The following is a 14,876-nucleotide window of genomic DNA, read 5'->3' as shown; positions in this document are numbered from 1 at the left end:
ATCTGCATGGGTTCTGTAGTTTCTGCGGATCGTGTTGTCGTAACGGGGAAGAGGCGTTGAGCGCTGACACGGCGAGAGCGTTGTAGGTTGTCAATGGTGATAGTTAGCGAAATGAAATCATTCAGGGTTCTCCCCTCATCACGGCAAGCGAGTTCGGTTTGCAGTTCGTGATTAAGCCCCTTGCGAAACAATACTTTCAGCGTTTCACTCACCCATGACGTTTGAGCAGCCAGTGTACGAAAGTTCATGGCATATTCCGCTGCTGTTAATTCTCCCTGCGACAACTCAAGCAGACGCTCACCCGCTCCTTTCCCCTCTCGGGGGTGATCAAACACCTCACGGAATCGCACCAGAAAGTCAGTGAAAGTGGTGAACGCTGTTCCATCCTCGCGCCATACAGCCATTATCCATTCCAAAGCTCTTCCCGTTAATAGTGAGCAAACTAAGGCGATCTTACCAGCATCAGTAGTGTAAAGGGTGGGTTGTTGCTCGACGAACAGCGAGCATTGCAGTAGGAAGCCCTTACACTTGGTAGAATCCCCGTCAAATTTCTCCGGGTAAGCCAGTCGTGGATTAACTTGCGCTTGCGTTCCTGCCGCGTGGGCAATGACGGCCGCTGCCGGTGGTGGTGCCGTTACGGCAGTGCTGTGGAGGCTTTGAACAGCCTTTACCAGTTCCTCTGTGATCGGAGTCAAACGATTCAATTGATGCTGGTTAGCAGCTATTTGACTTGCCTGGGCAGCCATTGTAGCACACAGATGATCGTAAGCCGCTGGATTCGGTTGTGGCGAAGTCTTCTGTAATGAGTCGTCACCAGACGGGGAATCCATCTTGCAAGCTTTATTAAACAATTCGTGGTCGTACAGGCAGGGGTCAAAACCAGCAAACACAACAGTAGAGGTAACCAGAATCGTCGTCAAACACAAGCAATAGATCGGGATCACAGGCAATATTCAGAGTCCAATAAACAATCCAAGGTCAAGAGGCGGGCAGCAATGGTTCAAGAAACGGCAAACACACAGAACTGGTAAACGGGAAATCAAACACGGGAAATAACGCTTGGAAATGTCAGCCGGAGCAAAACAAGACTTCGCGTTAAACTGATGTAGTTGTGCAGCTTATATAGCAGTACAAATAAGCTGCACCTGGGTGGTGATCAGAGTCCAAGGCACGGGGTAGATGGGTAGTGTAGTTGTGAATCAGTTTAAGTGAGTGTGTGGGTGCATGAGTGTCAATATTCAGGAGATGGAGCCCTCTGCTGGCCAGTAGAGGGAATCACGGGGTTCGTCTCCGTGACAACTGTGCTCTGTTTAATTTTGAAATTTTTATTGCCTGTATTATGATGGTGGTTATCAGTATCTTGTATTTGAACAGAACTCATTTTATAAAGCAAGTTAAATTTACTGATTCATTTCAATGAATGTGAAAGCACAATAGCTAGAAATTAATATACATGATTTGAGCATTAGCTTGTTAGAGTGCATGTCAAACATCATCCACAACATTACAATTAGCTAGTTAATGTATGCATTCACAGTGTTTTTCTGGGATGTTTATCTCCCCTGTTTGTTAAATGCTAATTTGACAGTTCAACTGTATTTATTTATTTATTTATTTTTGTTGTTGTTTCTGTTCAATATCAGACCACCTGAGCAGAACTCATAATTAAATTCCCTCTTTACTTAGCACTGAACCTTTAAAGCTGGGGCAAGTGCATTTTGATGTGTTAATCAGATTTGATGGCTGTTCATTTTATTATTATTCTTTTTTTTTTATCATCAATAGATTTCTAAGTTGCCTCACTCAGTAAAGCCACTGATCCCACAAGGCAACTACATCAAAAAGAGAAACCCACAGATAATAGGAATACAACAAAAGAGATGTTCTTATGAAACAGACGATAAACAAACTAATGGAGCAACAGGCACAGCCATGCGTGTTAATAAAACACAGTTGTAGCACTGCAATAGGTTGGAGTTATTCAAATGAGCTTTTTGTGCCTTGTTCATTTGTTCAATTTGAGAACTGTGCAGTGTAATTTAACCAATTAATGACCCTTAGAGGCTCTAATGAGGTAATTAGCTAAATCCTGGGCTGTGGTGTGTAGCCGCAACCTGCAAGTATAGCTCTTAAGGGTTATAAGCAGTATTAATTTATATTTCTTCCCTTCAAATAGCAGCACATGCCCATTGTGTGTGTTGAAGCTGAAGGTGGATAAGTTACTGGTTTATGGTTTATTTGTACTCTTTTGTCTCCTATGTATTTTTAGTCTCATAATCTTAATCTTCTTTATTTCTTAAATACATAGAGAGAAACACAATAAAGCCAGTGTGTCTGTATTAAAATAAAATGGAGTTATTGTAAATTACAAGGAAAAAGTCTCTCCAACATCTTTCACTGGCCGGAACCTTTTCAAAAAGATACACTTTTGTTCTTTTTATGCATTAATATGTACCTTTAAGGTGCCACTATGCACTCTTTGAAAAGGTAGGTCTACTGTGTCAGAAAGTGTAGATTAACACTGCATTGCTTCAAAGGAAAAATGTTTCTTTGTAATACTGCATCAAAATCCTCAGAAATTACTTTTGCTGCTGCTGTCATTCAGACCATGAAGGCTATTGCATATTAACTAATAGAAATGCCTCAGATGCTCAAACATCTAAAGCCATTTTTTAAGGTATAGCTGTGTGTGTGTGTGTGTGTGTGTGTGTAGTTCACCCTAGGGTATGGGGACAAAAAAATGGCCTCAAAAATGGCATTATCCAAAATCCATTTCAAAACATTTCTTAAGGTGCTGCGTCTGGATGGACCAAGGCCAACATTTTCTTCCTAATTTCTTTAGTGCTGAGCGAAACTAAATGTTGTGCCATAATTTAAACGAGCTTCACTTTGTGGCACAGTTAACAATTTTTACCAGATTTTATAATCTAAACAGTCAAAATGTTGCTTTCCACAATATATCTGATTTACAGATCAGTAGCTCTGCATGATTTATGACAAAATTGATGAGGCTGATAAATTAGTCAGAGCTTTACTAAAATCATTCAAGGCTAGCATCGCCCATGATGTAAGGTAAAAATAAAAATATTTAAAAACATTTGCAAAACCTGTCTCTTTCTTTCTTATTTACTGACTGAAAAGTATCATGTTGAAAGTTGTCCTTCCGCTCTTTCTTTGGCCTCAGTTTTGTCTCTCCTCCTCTCTTTGATGAACTCTTGGCTGAGGTTTCTTTTATCTGTCAGACATCTCTCTGTCTGTCAGTATCTGCTGCCCTGATGTCTGTGAAGGTGTCTGGAGTAAAGAGTGCACCTGTGATTGCTTTGAAGCACTTTGACTGTGTAATTCACACCTCGAACAGGATCCTGGACAAAAGTAGCAGCATATCTTGCCACTCAAGGCAACTGAGAATAAACTCAAAAAGTAAGTGACTGACATTTTAGAGATTCACAGAAAGTCTGTATTGTGTCACTTTCATTTGCACCAAACACACTCCTCTCAAGAACGCAGGAAGCTCAGCTGTCTGGCTCTGTTTTCCTGGCTGACCACTGCTTGCGACAAACAGCAAATATCTCTGGCAGATCTATATGAGGGACACAGATGCTTCACAACATGTAATTAAAGCTTCATGAATGAAGTGTCAGGTAGAGAAAATCAATGAGATCTACATACAATACCAAAAACAATAATGATTAGCAAATAAGAGCAACAGTAATTTGCAAAGTGTGTGGTGTTGTTTGTGTGTGTGTGTGTGTGTGTGTTTTATGCTCTTGTTTATGTTTAAGTTTTTTTTTTTTTACCATGAAAATATTTAGCATATAAATATGCAACTCTCCATGCCGGCCTTAATCGTAATCTCTCTCAGCAGCAGCAGATATACCCGTCAGTACACTGTGCACTCTTAGCTCACTGTGGACGGACACAAACAGACGTCATCTCTATCTTTGCTGATTCCTGTGCTCACTGACATGTGTCATCTTACATTTATTTCCGGTCGCGATTAGGAGCAAACATATTTTTTTGGGTGGGCTGTCTAGGCTAGTTTTGATATGATTTTAGTCGAGATATTTCATTAGAATGTGTCTTAAAAAAAACAATATTATAAACATGGATACAATGTTATTAAATAATAGAAAAATACTAATAGATAAAGGCAACAGTCAAAAGGAAAAATGTTGAAAGATACAACGTGCACTGCAAAGAAAGGAGATATACATTATATTTTCAAAAAAAATATTACATTACACTTTTTTTACTGTTAAAAACAAGGGCTATCAATAGAAAAACTATATAATTATCTCAAAAGACCAAAATAATATAATAATATGTACATTCTGTAAATATTTTAAAAACTATTATATTAAAACATTTAATTCATATTTCAAGATACCACTATACAACCATAAATAAATATACACTTTTGGTAAAAAATTAGTATAATCAAGATTTTTTTGATATCTTCAGAAATAATTCTATTTACTGGTATGTTGGTATTGGTAGTATATGACTCTCCATAGGCAAAATGGTTTTTATACTGTACAAACTCTAGTTTCTATTGCCCTACACCAAACCTCAACCTAAACCTAAATTTTGTGCATTATTATAAAAAAAAACAAAAAAACATTTAGTATGTTTTTAAGCAATTGAAAAGACTGGCATAAACCACCTACAAATTGTAATACCTCTGTTATACCTATGTCATTATACAAATTTGTGTCCCCATAAACCACCCAAAACAGTGCACGCATTTCTAATAAATCTGCTTGACCAAAATGTTTTGTCAGAGCTCACTCAACAGTGAAATCTTTTTGTGTCTTTGTATTTCTTGCAGGTTTCCTATTGTGTTGAATTGAGAAAGCTGTGCTTTGTGAATGGTGTTGTACTGTTAAATGAAGGGGTGAAGTGTCAGAAGCTGAAAACTTTAACTCATCCCTTCTTCTCTCCCCCTCTTTGTGGTGAGAGGAGCGCTAAACATCTGCCAGAACACAGTGCCAGGCAAATCTCAGCTATCAGCCACCTATCCTCGCCAACAGCACTGCCTGCTGCTATATATATATGTCACCCTCACATTATTTGTATGTTTGTATCCATGTACTTTCAAGTGCACTAGATTAATTTCATGTGCAAATTGCGCAATAAGAAAGATCACAACAACAAACAGAAGAGGGTGAAAGGTTAAGCGCATCTGTACAGTTGCTCATATCCAAGAAACCATTATTGAACACAAACATTTCAGCAACATACATATTTATATCAGTTTACACTTATGTGGTGAGGCTATACCACATCTCCAAAAGCAATAAAAGACCATTTATGTGTTTTTTTGTGTCCCACAGGGCATTTGAATTTCAGATATTGCAACAGCAATACATAAAACTAGATATTGTGAAACCTTCTGTATATAAAAGAGGACATCTTGGGGTTTTCTGTGGTATCCAATTTGCCAAGATTGAAACATGATAAATAGTTTGTCCTCTAGCAAACAGCCGATATTGTAACTATCATTCTTTTGACTGGAATTTCTCAGGATGAAACGCACACTCAGTGACTGGTGGAATTTGTCAAATTCAATTTTCTCCACATTTTCTGCATCTTTGCCTCTTTTTCAATGTGCATCCATATTCTCGATTTCTTGTTTTGTCCCCTCTTTGTCAGTAATGCACAGTGCTCTGTCTGATTCAGATTGTGACTCACTGATTGTGTCCGCTGTGCTATGAGTTCCAGTTATCTACATTCATTTCAAGTAATGCATGCTGTAATGTTCTTTCATATAGAATTAAGTGTAATTTTCATGTATTTGTATTGCCTAAAACACCACAGGTGCTTTCAGCTTCTAGCAGTTGTTTTTATTTTAATTTATTTTAACAGAGTTAGAGAGCTGAGGGTTACAAACAGGAGACCTGTCCTTGTAAATGGAATGTGCTCCAATCTATATTAGATTCACTGGTGTAATAGAAAAGAATAAGGCAGGTGCAAGTTTTAGGGCTGCAAGGACAATTTCCCAAGAATCAAAGCATAATGTCTCCATTTCCAGGCAATCAGGATTTACTTTAGAGCACTATAGGTGCTTTCAATTTTTGTAAGATAGCAAATCCGTATTTATTTTTTTTTTTTAGCAAATCCAGACATTTGTTACTCAAACTAACAGATATGGGTCCTGACTTGCAGTTGTATTTTCAAGAGACAGCAATAGTTAAATTCATTTGAATGAATTATTTATTTTGACTTCCATGACCATCAGTGCTCACAACGGAAGCAATGAGGACACTGCTGCTTGCCATTCTAATGTGTTGTTTGATTAATCGAGACTTCAGCATTTCATTTAAATTCCAAAATAATCAAAGTGGCCTAATGCATATTAAATCATTTAACCGCTACTCTTGTGTTTCAGAATAAAACCCAATACACTTTTACACAATGTTTTAAATATGGTAGAATCAACCCAACAGCATTAGGTTAAATCAACAAAAGTATCTAACTAGGACAAGTTCAAAGTCGAAAAAGAAATATAGCTACTTAAGGTAAACAACAACAACTACAACAAAACCATATTTTCGCCTGTTTTGTTTGTTCCAATAGTACTAGTACTAGTATATCTACTGGCCTGCTACTCGGCTGGCTGTTGCATTGCACCCATCTGCACACTTGAGCTTCAGGTCATCATGGTTTGTTTCATCAATCCAGCAGAGATTACTAGTTTGGAAATTTTATTTTCCCCCTCGTACCCATTCTGCTTGAATCAGCATGTCTGGACTTGTTGACAGCTGGTCAACTTGGACTTCGGTGTAATGTTGGATTGCTTGTTTGGACACTTTGTTTTTTATCTCACACTCGTTTGATTTGAACTGTCTGGTGGATGGCACACATGATCCATTCCAGCATTTTAAGCAATGCCTGGGTGTTATGCTGTGTGTGTACATACAGTGTATGTTTTTATCATATAGGAGTTGCTTGTTTTGTCTAGATGTATTTTTTCCTGCTTTGTGCAGCATTGTCAGAAATTAAAATCAACATTAGTAGTAGTAGTAGTAGTAGTAGTAGTAGTAGTAGTAGCTTAGTGACGCAGCTGGTCATGTGGTGTCGCCCATAAGAAAATACTATAGTCATTTATGGTAAATACTATAGTGTTTTTGAACCATACTATAGTAACCTACTTGAGTTAATTTGTTATAGTAATTCTATAGTTGCTGTGGTAATATAACAGCTATAGTAATATAAACAAATCCCTTTACCCAATACTCTACTAAGCTTTCTACAACTATAGGCTATATTATGTTACAATACAGTAGTTTACTGTTGTAAAATCTTAACTATACTACAGTATTTATTACAGTTTATCAGTTCACTGTAGCATTCATTAACAAAGTGTTGTAAATAGTATAATATATACAGAGAAATACACTTTATTATGGTTCAAAAACGATATAATATTTACTATAAATTACTATAGTATTTCTTCATGTGGGGACCCGCTCCATAAAATAATTAAACAGCTTCTTCTGGAAAACTGATAAGAATGGAGATAGTATCTTATGTGAGCCTACATTATTTCTAGAACGTTGTTTTTTTATTAATTATGGGGAAACAAATTACTGGGTGCACATTTTACACTGTTTAATAGTGTAATCATGGGAATTCGTGACCATGTTTAGATGTAGACAATGTTTATTTTTTAGATGATCGGGTATTGAGAGATACTGCTACGCAACAGGTTGTTACTTTTTATTAGAAACTAAAGCTTCTGCTAGCCTACTCATGCATGAAACAAAACGCAGTTATAACCACGGCTTTATACAGAAATAAGAAAATGCTCCACTCGTCCAAATCATGGAAAAAGTACTGTGCGCGCTCACCTGTAGGACGCTTTTAGCAGTGATCGAGGACACGATAGTGGTGCATATAAATTCGTCTTTTATCAGTCGCTGCCCCATGGTGAAGAGCATCGGAGTGGCCAGGAGAAAAGACGCGACCCACATAGCGCTGATGAGTTTCTTGGTGCGGCTCCGCGACATGATGCTCTTCGCCTTGAACGGGTGGCAGATGGCCATGAAGCGCTCCACGCTCAGGCTGGCGATGTTGAACGCCGTCGCATACGAGCAGCCGTCCCGCAGAAAGTAATACCCTTTACAAACAGCCTCCCCAAAAGCCCACGGGTGATGAACCCAGATAAAGTTGTATAACTCAATGGGCATGCAGAGGATCAAGATGAGCAGATCGGATATGGCCAGACTCGCCAGGTGATAGTGCACCGTACTCTGGAGGTTTTGAAGAGATTTCTTCGTGAGAAGTGTGTAAAGGGTGATCGAGTTCCCAAAAAGTCCGATTACAAACAACACCACATAAATCACAGTAACAAAAACTTTAGAATAGATGTCTGTATTTACGTCCAAATCCTCCTCGGAGACGCTTTCCGTTTCATTGTCCAGAAATGACAGGGACCGGTTCGCCGAAGAGAGAAGTTTCTGCGTTAAAATGCGCAAGTCTATGAAGTTGCGTCCTGATAGCGTAGTATTAAACTCCATGTTAGTTTTTAAATATCAACACATAACAATGGTTAAATTAAACATCGTTTTCCTTGCTAAGAGCTGCACATTTCCTACTATGTGTGTATTTGGCGAGCTGTGCGCAACGCTGTGGTGAACTGGGGCCACTGCTCTAAACTTACTCTTACAGGTCTGCGAAAGCGAGACGTTCAGAGGCTTTTATATGACGATGACGCGTACGAATGCAAACCTTGAGCAATGACGCAGTGCCATTCAACGATTGGTGTATTTTTTTCTAAGTGAGACTGCGCTATAACCTTGAGCATAGGCAGGGCAGGACTTAGGGTGTTGGGGGCCCCTGGGCTTGAGTCACTTTCGGGCCCTACCTTCTATACATTACTTTAAATAGAACAAAATGATACATACACAAGCTATGTATTAGAGCTACACAATTCTGGATAAACTGAGAATAAAAACAGAGATCACGATTCTGAACAAACAACTAAACAAAATAACATAATTTATGTTAATTGCTGAAGTCTATAAAAATGTTTAATTAATCTGAATCATTTATTTTAAAAAAACTTGGGTTTGAATGAATGATTAAATTCCTCAATCAAATAAACTTGTTTCATAGATGAATCAGCATTTTTGAACGAATCTCCTGAATGAACGATTCAATGACTGATGTTTTTAAGTCATTTGTCACCATCTTGTGGCATAACAATATAATCGATCCAATCGTTATTTGAACTGCAAAGCTACTTTCAAAAGGTGACTAGTACAGTATACAGTGTTACATGTTAAAAAAAAAAAAAACTGTTATAATTTATTTATATGACCACTGATTGAAGCTTGAAAAAGTTTTTCTTATAAATAAATAATGATAAAAAAAAGTTCAAAGTGATCATGTGTTTATTGCAATGCACAAATGTTTTGGTCAGAATGAGAATAAAACACTTATTTACCTGGAAAACATATTGAAAAACAAACAAATACCTTGTAAGGTTGCAATCATAACAAATAATTTATATTACATATAAATAGCTAAATCTATGAGTGTATAAATCTTTTTTTTTTTTTTTAACTGTTCTTGGTAAGTGCCGACATATTGTATAGATTATGTACATCTCCAGTATACATATAGGCAGTGTTAGGCTGACTTTGACCTACAGTACTATGTCTACTAAGTTACATCACATTAATTACAATCTTAGAGAATAATATATAACAAAATTAAATAAGCATTTTCTCATTACCATGGCATTTTAAAGATCATTAGATGTAATTTAGTACTCTAGCAAAAATACATAAATAGAACTTCATAGAACATGCCTAACTTTGTTCAAATTAGTGGCGTTGGAGAACATAATTCCACAGTGCAAAGAAAAGCAGGATCAAGCCTGTTCATTTTTTTATGCAGAGACCAAGCATCATTTTGTGTTGTCGGGTTCTGTTTGCTGTCTTCTGCAATGTTCATCAGTGACTCTTGAATATTGGCATAATTTCTGCACAGTGCCTTGGTGGCCTGTGCATGCGCAGCCCACCTGGAGTCAAAGAGAGATTATAGTCTCAATGCGGTGGTTTTCATTAGGCTGCAAACCTGCAGTTACCACCTTCCATCTAGCTGTGGATTTCGAGCAGAAGTTGAACAAAGTCTGAATGAAGTTAAAAAAATCGGCGGTCTCTGTGCAGCAGTTTACGCTATTAACTCCAGCCAGATTAAGCGTGTGCGCGGCGCACGGCACCCACTCTACTAGTGGATTAATGTCTTTGATGTAATCCTTTTCATTTTACTGATGACTTCCTTTTTGTGTTGCTGTCCTTTATTCTTTAATTTTCTTTTAAGCGCGGCACTCTGATACCGTTTGTCCGCCGTTACATCACTGTCTAATGGGGCGGTCACACTGCACTTTTCTCTCCATTGACTTCCATTCATACGCATGCGAATGCGTCAGACCGGAAACGCAAGCTCATGCGAAAAAATTTCGCATTTCTCTGCGTTCCAAAGTTCAAGTTTGGTCTGACCTGCGAATTCGCATCACTTGAAGATGTGGGACCAGTAGAAGATCGATACGTCACTGCGTGACCTCTCTGTACAGAAATTCAAGAATGAAGGAAGGACTATATAACTTTAGCTGTAGCGCAGCGTCCTATTTTATATAATACATATTTAAAAGATTATAAAAAATAAAATAAAGTATCTGCATGGTTTGTAGTGTCAACCGGAAACAAATGATACATTTGAATGTGGATGTTTTATAATTTTTTATTGCTTAGGGTGTATATATTTATATAGAGAGAGATACAGAGAGTACAATATAATAAGACGTTTTCGATGCCGTCGCAAAAGACACAGTACAAGCACATATTAATCCATGTTGTGATAATTGAGGAAAGACCGTTTTATTGCTCCCGCCCATATTCACAGCGGTGTCCGAAATAATTTTGCACGTTTAAAGTCTAGTGTGACCGCGCCTTAATGCCTTTTTTTTTTTTTTATTCAGACAGTTTTTTTCAATGGCAGTAGACGAGGCACTGCGTAACTGCCAATAACCAATCAGCAAACCTCAAGATGACAGACATTTAATTTAGCTAATTAAATTAAAATTTTCATTGCAGGGCCAGGTAACAATGCTAGACCAATCAACAAACTTTAAATTAAAAATTAAATGACTGACATGACATATTATTGAAAAAATCTAACGTAAACGGGCGGGGCCCCCTATTGGGCGGGGCCCATGGGCTTGAGCCCAGTCAAGCCCAATGGTAAGTCCGGCCTTGAGCATAGGCTACATGAAAGAGCGTCTCAGTTCTGAGTGCTTTATTGAAATGTCCTGGATATAAGGTTTAGAAACATGTTGGATATTGAAGTCAGATTTTTTTTAGCTGAAGTACTATAAAATGTTCTCATCATTATTTTCTAGCACATTTGGTTCCATCTGTTCCAACTTGTAGCAAAAAGTTCTGCTCTACTTTGAGTTTTTAGAGTTGTCTTCATTAATTGAATTACAAATTGGTGAAATGTGCAAGCCAACAAACGTTTGTTGTAGGAATGTTTTAATGATTAATTGATGAAAATGGGTACAGTGGTAATGTACATCCCACTGGAACAGGTAAGATGTTATAAAAAACGAACATCCAACTTAAATGTCAAGGAAAACCATTTTAAGCAATGTAAAAAATAATGTTCGTTATTATTAAAAAATTTTCAGCATTTTATCTGGTCAGTTTCCACTTTGGAAACAGTGTTTCTTCCGTGACTTGTTTTTTTGTTGTTGTTGTTGTTTAGTTTTTTTTTGTCTTGCGCAAGACTGTACAACATTAACGTTACATGATTTGACTAATATTTATTTAGAAAGGAGGACAACTCACCATATTATCATATTATCATTCATGTTTTCATGACCGCTGGCGAAACTAAAATGAAATCATCTTTGAGAGCAAGGGGGCCCCCTGGTGTTTTTGGGGGCCCTACACAGCTTGTGTATTTTGCGAATAGGGAGGATCGGCTCTGCTTACAATGCAGGGGTAATCCAATAACAGTCTTTAATTATAATCCACAAAACAAATACAAGGAATCAAGGAGCTGGGTTAGCAAAAGGTGTAGACCCAAATAATAACGGACCAGGACAGAACAGAAATGGGGAGAAGTTATACAAACGCAAGAGAGAGACTAATGACATAATAGAATGAACACAGGTGAACAGAATGAACTAATCAGGGCAACCAAGGAAAACTAAGTCATGGGGAGCAAAGCAAAATACAATGGAAACACAGAACAGGCAGATATGATACAGAAAAAGACAAAACTACAGTTCATAACCCAAACAATGATGGCTTAGTGGAAACCGTTTTTTAATCTATACTTGTTCATGGCTGGATCCCCCGAAAGCATCTGTCAGAGAGTGTAGTGGTACATACAGATTGTGTTCTGGGTGGCTGCTTTTAATGTGGTTTTATTAACAAAGTTCGGGAGAAGCACGATCAGATAATCATCCAATTTGGCACAGGTGCATCTCGTTTAGCCAATCATCTTAAATAGCACGCAAGCGTATATATATATATATCCAGTCTTCCTACCTCCTGTCCCACGACAGTTTTTCGGCAACCCTCCTCCACCCCAACTCCTCACTTCTAATCTATTTATCCCAAATTAGGGATAGGGGGAGTTATTTGGGTTCGGGCTATGCTCCGGGCCCGGACCCCTCCCCCAGGACAGCACGCCAAAATATGCCTACTATTTGCCTTCAGATTAGATGTAAGGGTGAACTCGTGAATTAGTCTGTGGTCTTTCCTCAGACAACATGACTGGTGTGTTTTGAGATATATCTCATTTATTATTTTGAGATATGTCAGCCCGTGCCACTATAATTAATGAACCACACATATGAACAGTGAAAATGTTCAAAGGTTAATGGCATTTAATTCTATGCAACCACTGTCCATCGCTCAATGTAATGAAGATATAATGTTAGTATGAGTCAGGCCTATCAGGAATGAGGTGGATAGAGGGTGATGCATGGGAATGAGCAGGCATTTGTCGTCAGACTGGTCTCAGTGTTATGATCTCTTTCGTCAGCTCTACGGTATCTCCTGTCTCAAGAATAATGGTCTCTGAATGTTCTTTGATTAATAAATCTCTGTACAACCTGCCCCTACTTCTGGCTGCCTCGAGGAGGATGAAGATGAGCCCCTTTTTCTAATGTGGTCTGTCTCATCCTCATTAACTGTGACATTATGTAAATCATGCTTTTACATTTGGCCATTTTTCTAAATGTTATAGCATGCAATAGCAGTATGTTTAATTGAAAGCTTGACTTATCTTAACATACAAAACACTTGAATGTGTTCTTAATGTTGTGATGAAGAGTAATGCACGTTACTCATTAATAATATAATAAAATATTAAATAGTACCAGTATGTTAATAAAATCAATGTTCAAATTATACCTTTAAGAAAAATGATAAAATTATATTAGCAAAATTATGGACATAATTAGAGTTTAATTATTACATCTAAACAGAATTTAGATACTTTTTAAATTCAGTGGCTAAATTCAATGTTTTTTCTAGAAATTAACATTGACATCAAAATTTATCAAAATATTAATGTGGTGAAAAGCATGGACTATGTGGAATAAGTATTACATTACTAAATATAAAATTTTGTAATTTAATTTAAATGTAAATAATAATAATAATAATAATAATAATAGAACGGTCAGAATGTATGGCTATAATTACAATATAATTACAACCAAAAATCATTAGTTAGAAACAGTCTTAAATGGCTAAAACATACTATAAAACTAAAAACAAAAACATACACAAACAAAACCAAATTAAACAATGAGCGTGCATAGGAGAGTTCGAACAGGTTGCAAATTGCATGAATCAGAGGTTAAAAACAATATAAATACTGTTCAGTTTATTGCACAGACCGATTGTTTTGTGTCTACTCATCAATTTATCATCACAAGCCGCAGGGTTTAATATGGTTTTGTTTGTGTATGTTTTTAATTTTTTTTATTTTATGTTTTAGCCATGATTCCCATCAACTTACATTATAAGACTGACAGACTGCAACAGTTTGAGCTACAAATCTTGGTTTGTGTTCTACTGAAGAAACAAAGTCACCTACATCTTGGATGCCCTGGGGGTAAGCAGATAAACAGCAAATCTTCATTTTTGGGTGAACGACTGTATCCCTTTAATAGTCTCTTCGTTGGATCTGTCTTAAATATAGCATGCTGAATTTTGTTATTCCTTACGCTTGCATGCACTCATTATGGCTTTCCATAAAATCATGACTCCTGAGGTTAGCTCTCCTCCTGCTCCCTTTCCTTTTTGGCAGTAACTTTTGTTTCCCACATAAATCATGCAGAAGCAGAAAAGAACAGAGGAAGAAAAAAGAAAAAACTCAAAACCAAACATATTTCAAAAATTCAGAAGATGATAAAAGCAGATTAAACATTAATTAACCACATTAATTTCTGTTTGTTGGTTAATGTCCCATTCATTATATCTATCATATTTCAGGAGGATGTCTACAGCAGTTCACTAAATTTGAATCCAGATGTTTTATGCAGTCTATAGCTACACTTTGTGATTTGGCTCAGTTTCTTGTAGATTAATTACTGTTTGGATGTAAATGTGACCTCTTTTCTTATGTTAATTAGACTTCACAGTGATCAAATTTGTAATAATTCTCAGTGGCCCACTCCTATAACCATTTTGTAATTAATGGCCATTATTAAAAGTGGTATAACCCAGCACCTACTTTATTTTCTCTAAATCACTGCGGCTCTTTTACACAGCAGAAACTCCATTGTTGTGAATGCACAATGTGAGTCTGCTGCTGTAGCTAATGCTGATTTGCTCACTTACTGCTTT

At 37.1% G+C, this 14,876-nt stretch overlaps 1 protein-coding gene across 1 annotated transcript in view; it reads right to left on the bottom strand.

Annotated features, from left to right (window-relative positions):
* The window catches only part of LOC128011781 (neurotensin receptor type 1), a 34,097-nt gene extending 25,438 nt beyond the window's left edge, over positions 1-8,659 (bottom strand). The window contains exon 1 of the mRNA XM_052594501.1: positions 7,851-8,659. Within this exon, the coding sequence (XP_052450461.1) occupies positions 7,851-8,519 (669 nt within the window). The 5' untranslated portion in view covers positions 8,520-8,659. The remainder of the gene's footprint in view (positions 1-7,850) is intronic.
* Between the last annotated feature and the right edge of the window lie 6,217 nt (positions 8,660-14,876).

This window comes from Carassius gibelio, chromosome B23, assembly GCF_023724105.1.
Source record: "Carassius gibelio isolate Cgi1373 ecotype wild population from Czech Republic chromosome B23, carGib1.2-hapl.c, whole genome shotgun sequence".
NCBI classification, from domain to species: Eukaryota; Metazoa; Chordata; class Actinopteri; order Cypriniformes; family Cyprinidae; genus Carassius; species Carassius gibelio.
This window is presented reverse-complemented; position numbering and strand designations above follow the sequence as displayed.